Raw genomic sequence first — 6,522 nt, forward strand, 5'->3', positions numbered from 1 at the left:
ATTTATTTGTAAAATATTTGATGGTATTTGCCTATTTTATCAAGTCATATAAAAACGTATTTTCTATGGAAAAAAAACATGCAACATTTGGACTTTTTTTCATTTTTGTGAAATTTTTGTTGGTTAATGGAATGGCCTTAGCCTTATGATGTGTGCAAAAATGGCATGTCAACCATGTGATGGCCTATGTAAAGTGCCATGTGGTGCTCTATGTTTGGGCCTCCAGAAAGCACATACACATTGGCAACTTGTGGCATGTGTGTGAAAATGGCATGTGTTCTATGTAAAGTGCTCTATGTATGGGCCTCCATCTAGCAAGCATGTGTACATTGGCAACAACTGTTGGCATGTGTGTGAAAATAGCATGTGTCCTATGTAAAGTGCTCTATGTATGGTCCTCCATCTAGCAAGAACATGGACATTGGCAACTGGTGGCATGTGCCGAGATACTAGGTTAGGTGCCGCATAACAAAGATAATGTGAATGCCAAGTGTCGCATATAGGTGATATGGAATTTTCCTAGATTATTTACACTCGTAGTCTACCATGTAAACTCTTGGCTTTGTAAAAACCCGTAGAGTCCTCATAATTCATAACTTTTACCATCCATTTCATTGTATCTCATTAATAAGGGACATACAGCTTAAGATGTCTTACACACAACTACAACACACAAGGATGATTTCTTGTCCATAAAGTTTGCTAGTGTCCTACATTGGGTCTAGCACACGAATGCAATGAGAAGAATGACTTCTTAATGTCCCAAAATTCTAGGATCCACTTGCCTTGACATTAAACCCTAGGACTGTTGAATTTATGTTTTTGAATGTGGCCATGAAATTTCTTATGATTGTCTAAAGAACACTTAAGCCAAGTTTTATCCAAACCATACCTCTAATCCTCGATGCTAGGGTTTAAAGCTTAGTTTTTAAGTATAAACTTGGGTGATTTTGGGTACCACGAACGTCCAAGTCTATGTGTGTTGGTACATAAAATGTGGACTTGGGAGTACATAGTATATAATGATTTTTTGAAAACCTAAATCCTAAATCCTAAATTCTAAATTGTAGGACCTTGAATTTATGTTTGATGGTGGCCATGAAAGTTCTTGTGAATGTGTAACAACTTGTAAGAACACTTAAGCCAACTTCATCCAAATTACACATCATAAAATCCTTAGTGTTATAGTTGGTCTTAGGGTTTGGTTTTTTTGAAGTGACTTTCTGTATGGACCCCATGTGTGACGGTAATCACTCGTAAACTTGGGGGTCGATGGTGTGCACTTTTGAATGTCTAACCACCTTATAAGAATACTTATTCCAAGTTTCATCCAAGTTGCACATTTAATGCTTAGTGTTAGGGTTTATTTTGAGAGAGAGAGAGAGAGAGAGAGAGAGAGAGAGAGAGAGAGAGGATGTGGTTTGTCCATTTGCAATTTTGGTGGAGGAGGGTTGGGGGAAATCTTAAGTTAATTTTCAAGACGAAGGTATACTTGGCATTGAAGATTTTGAGAGTGAGTGAAGTAATGGGCATTTAGCTTGCAAGTGTTGAGAGGTTACCGAAAGAAATGCCGTATAGGCTTTTGTTTGCACACCTGGACACTCAGATAAGACCTCCAGGTCCTTGGCGTTCTCCCTTAACCACAACCAAGTGACTCACCACATCACTCGAGAGTAAATGTGCGATTTCGTGTATTAAGCTAAAAGTACCATTGTCATCAAGATTTACTGCCCATTAATCAGACTATTTATACTTGCTCAAATTCGAATTGGGTTGTGCTGTTTAGCGGCAAGCAACGGCCAGTGGGCGTCCACAGAGCCCTGCATTACCCGAGAAGTCAGTAGCCGGGAAGTTATGGAGGCTTGGTGGGATTTTCCCAGTAAAAGCATTGTTAGACACATCAAGGATTCGCAAGCCTTTGATCTTGCCCAAGCTTGACGGCAGGCTACCCGAGAGCCTGTTGCTGGCCACATCAAAGACATGAAGGCACATCAGTGACCCCATATTTGCAGACACAAGCCCTGATAGAGCATTGTGGGAGAGATCAATAGCTGTTGTAGTAGAGAGTGTGAGAGTGAAGGGAACGACAGTATCTACTTTGGTGAAAATTAAGCCATCTTCATAATATGGCCCCCCTTTCATAGGCTTCAGATTAGCTCCAGTTGAGTTGATTATGGATTGTAGCCCACCCAGGTTATTGAATGGTAGAGCCCCCCTTAGACTGTTTCTAGAAAGGTCTAGAACTTGCAAGGAGGGTAAACCTGTGAAGAGGAAAGAGGGTATTGGGCCTGTGAACTTGTTTCTTGCCAAGCTTAACACCTTCAATTGCTTCCAAGAGCTCAAATCCGGGATTCGCCCCGTGATCCCATTGCCACTTATATCAAATACAGTGAACTTTCCTGCACAATCTTGTATCCAGGATGCACCATGCAAAACACCTGCCAAACAAATCCATGCTCCATAAGATACTGGCCTGATAGTAAATTCTTGTGCTTACTATGTACCACTAAATAAGCCTAAACTCTAGTATTGCTTGTATTAAACTATGGTTGAACCTTTGGGATCCAATTTCAAATTTCTATGTAATTTCTCATGCAGAAGCTAGCATACTGTGATTAAGTTAGGACAGTGAGTTATCCACAAAATTACCATCATGTGATCAGAGAAAAAAATTACCCTCTTAGTTATAGGCTAATTTATGTACATACACAGAAACATACATGTATGTTTGTATGTGTGTGGCCAAGTGTGTGTGTGTGTGTGTTATGCAGGCATGTATGTATGTATGTATGTGCATGCCCACGTGTGTGTGTGTGTGTTATGCATGCACGTATGAGTGTGCCCACATGTGTGAGTATTATGCATGTATGTACATATCCCATTGCCACAAATCAAATGTTAATGCAATGATGTAGGACCTCATGCTTACTGCAGAGATATATCATATGAAGGCGGGAAAGAGAACCTTTACAGATACCTGTAAATTTATTGTCATTCAATATCACAAAATTGAGAATGTTTCCACCCGGCCGGCAAGCTTCACTGAAGTCTGGAATTGGACCAGTGAACTGATTATGGTCCAACTTTATCTTCTCAAGGAAGGCAGAATAATTGAAGAGCCTCTGTGGTATGGCCCCTGAGAACTGGTTGAAGGACAAATCAACTGAAAAGAGGAAAGGGGTTGTGTCCGGGAAAATGTCCGGGATAGGGCCACTCAAATTATTATGAGATAAATCTAGAGAATTTAAAAAAATGGAGGAGAAGATTTGGTCCGGGAGACGGCCGGACAGCTTGTTGTGTGAAAGCACCAAGTTGTTGAAAAAGAAGGACCCTGACGTGAAGTTGGCCGGAATCTGGCCGGAAAACTGGTTGAAGCTGAAATCAAGGGTGTTGAGGCTCCCTATATTGGCCCATTCGTCCGGAATGGTGCCGGTAAACAGATTCCGGGAGATGTTGAGATAGCTTAAGGTTGAAGAGAATGGGGAGTCAATGGAGGGTAAAGGGGACACAAACTTGTTGTTGGCTAGATTTAAGTAGAGCATCTCTGAAAGATCAAAGATCCAAGGTGGGATTTGGCCTACAATCACATATAATCACAAACAAAATTAGTGCTACTCAGCAAATGTAATCACAAATTAAGACAAAAATTTAGTGCTAACGAGCACGTTAGTGTCCTTCATCCTGAATTTCTCATGATTTCAACAAATCTAGAACACACCACTTCATTGAAATGAGAACTAGGGCTAGGGCTCCTACATTGTTGATTTGAGAACTACATTGTTGATTTGAGAACTACATTATTGATTTCTTAAGCAATGCTAATTTCAAAGGTCAAGGAGTTCTAGGCTCCTTGCCCATTCATAACTTGAAAAAAAGAAAAGGATGATGAATTACCTGAAAGTTCATTGGAATCAAGGAAAAGTTGTTGCAAGCTGGAGTTCACATGATTGGTTGGAAGGTGACCAGAGGGAAGAGATGTTAAGTGATTGTGGGAGAGGTTCACTAAAAGGAGGTTCCATAGGGATGGCGGAAAGGCCCCTAAGAGTTGGTTGCTTCCGAGGTTAAGGATACCACCTGGCAATGCATCCCCCAAGTCTAAGGGGATTGTTCCCTTGAGTTGGTTGCTTGAGAGATCCAAAGTTGATAGAGAGAGCTTTGAAAAAGAAGGTGGGATTTCACCTGTTTAATCACACCAAATTAATACCCATTTAGCACCTCAATGGTTTCCCAAATACCTACATAAGTTGGGATCATGCTCTCCATGCATACAACATAACATTCAAGAAACTTATTTTTAGGGAGCATACACATTCCCTCTTTGTTTTTCATGAAACCAAAAATAAAATGAAAATAGCAATACTTTTTTTTAAAGTATACACTATTGTTGCATTTTTGTCCAACGAGCTTACTTTGTTTTAGAGATGCTCTCAACTGGCCATTTTGGATTTTCAATAAGTTGAAGGATAAGTTGAGGAAACACCATTCCTTCTCTAATCCCTGACTAGGGCTCAAATGAGTTGTATATAAAAGGTGGCCACTAGTGTGAATAGGGTTGGGGGATGTTTTTTTCTTAAGGTAAGCACACACATTTCCTCTTGAGGTTTCACACTCACTAGGCACTTGAAAGAAAAAGGCATAGAGTTAATCAAATTACCATTATTACCATGGGCTAAATTCCGTTTTCAGTTCACATTAGCCCGTGGGCTTCAGATCTCTAGGACTTAAAGTAGCCGTTACAAGCCACTTTTTAAACTTTGGCAAAGAAATTCAAATAAATAAACAATAAAGCCACTCAATTCAAAAGAGCATTGGCACCATGTTTTAAGAAGTTAACTTGATAAATTATCTATCTCTGCAAACGTATGAGTGATTAGTACCTGAAAGCTGATTTCCCGAGAGATTAATGATGTTTAATTTGCTTTTACGCCGACCCAAGGATGGAGGGATGGGTCCTTGGAGTTGATTAGATGCAAGGTTAAGAGTGGTTAACGCCTTAAGAGCTCCAAGTGACACCGGAATGCTGCCTGTTATTGCATTATTATCGAGCATAATCTGCGTTAATTTGTGGCTAATGAGGCCAAGAGAGGCGGGAAGAGGCCCAGTAATGGAGGTGCCTCGGATTCGAAGAATTTTGAGAGTTTTTAGCCTGTAAGATGCCGGGAAGCTGCCGGAAAGCTCCTGGTTGAGGGTCCGGAGGTTGCCGGCATCGTCCTCTACGGCGCCCAGCTGAAGGTCTTGGAGGTTGGAAAGGCTCCACACGTTCGCCGGGATGTCGCCGGAAAAGCTGTTGCCTTGCAAGTGCAGCACCTTCAGCTTTTTTATGCTGCCCAGGGAGCTCGGAATGGGGCCGCCCATCATGTTGTTGGCCAGCTTGAGTGTTGCCAATCTTCTCAAATTTCTGAATGAAGAAGGAATGACTCCTGCACAGCAGCCCATGCGAAGCCAATTACATCAATTTTTACTAATTATCGAGGCTTAATACGAGATTACCCTTAGCTTTATTACCTGTTAATCGATTGTTAGAGAAATCAATCACTCTTGCGTCCACCAACGACCCCAAGCATGCCGGAATGTGGCCTGTTAAACTCCCCGGAGACTCCCGTACATTCCCGACACTGAAAACTCGCAGTTTCCGCAGCTTGCACAGGCTTCCGGGAATATTTCCGTTGATTCCTGGATTCAACGATAAGTTCAGTTTCTTCAATGAGCTTATCTCCGACCACTCTGCCGGAATCTGCCCACCAAATCTGCTGTTGGCCAGCGACAGAGTAGTCAGCTTCCGTAGCGATTTGAGCTCTTCCGGAAGTGTAAGTGTCGCAACGTCGTCGCTGTTCAACAAGTCTTGCAGGACCAGAACCTCCAGCTCCTACAAAAGGCGACGGATTCAAGAGAAAAGTGGCTTCAAAGCAAGGCGATGGAATGGTCGAGGGATATCATCCACGTACAGCTACAGCTTTCTTACCGTGAGGTCGGAGAGCGTAGATCCGACGAGGTTTCGCTTTTGCACGATAAGACCTTGGACTGCGACGGAGAGGTGGGAAACGCGGCCGGCGGAGTTGCACGTGACGCCGCGCCAACTGCAACAGGATTTCGACTCGGACCATGTGAAGAGGCCATAATTGAAGTCGAAGACGCCGGCTTTGAAGGCCAAGAGGGCATCTTGGTCGGACGGGAAGCATGACGGAGAAGCGACGGCAAAGGAGAGGGGGACGAGGGAAAGCACCGTAATGCAGGTAAGGAAGAGAGTTTGGGGCGCCATGGATACGTTGGAAAGCTATTCTCGTGAGCTTATCTCATATATAGCAATACCTGCAGACTGCAGTGATCACGTAGGTTCCGGATCACGTATAAACCATTCAGTTTCTCATTAATGGCTCCGCATCTTGTTTGCGTGGGGCCTAGGCTTGTGATTCGGGAAAAAAAACTATTTTCTCAAAAATTGGAAAACTTTCATATATATAATTACGAAATTATCAATGAAGAGTTTTTTTATAATTTTTTGAAGGTATTTGTACTATATTC

General features: G+C 42.2%; 1 protein-coding gene across 1 annotated transcript; it reads right to left on the reverse strand.

Moving 5' to 3' along the window:
- Positions 1–1,523: 1,523 nt before the first annotated feature.
- On the reverse strand, positions 1,524–6,321 carry LOC147619346 (uncharacterized). The gene is made up of 6 exons (XM_086772975.1): positions 5,963–6,321; positions 5,506–5,866; positions 4,878–5,420; positions 3,895–4,179; positions 2,978–3,577; positions 1,524–2,438 (listed from the first exon to the last, which is right to left on the reverse strand). The coding sequence occupies exons 1-6, from the start codon at positions 6,257–6,259 to the stop codon at positions 1,783–1,785; spliced, it is 2,742 nt and encodes a 913-aa protein (XP_086629101.1). The 5' UTR covers positions 6,260–6,321; the 3' UTR covers positions 1,524–1,782.
- Positions 6,322–6,522: the final 201 nt, after the last annotated feature.

This window comes from Cibotium barometz, chromosome 33 (assembly GCF_041138505.1).
Source record: "Cibotium barometz isolate CiBa-2024 chromosome 33, ASM4113850v1, whole genome shotgun sequence".
NCBI classification, from domain to species: Eukaryota; Viridiplantae; Streptophyta; class Polypodiopsida; order Cyatheales; family Cibotiaceae; genus Cibotium; species Cibotium barometz.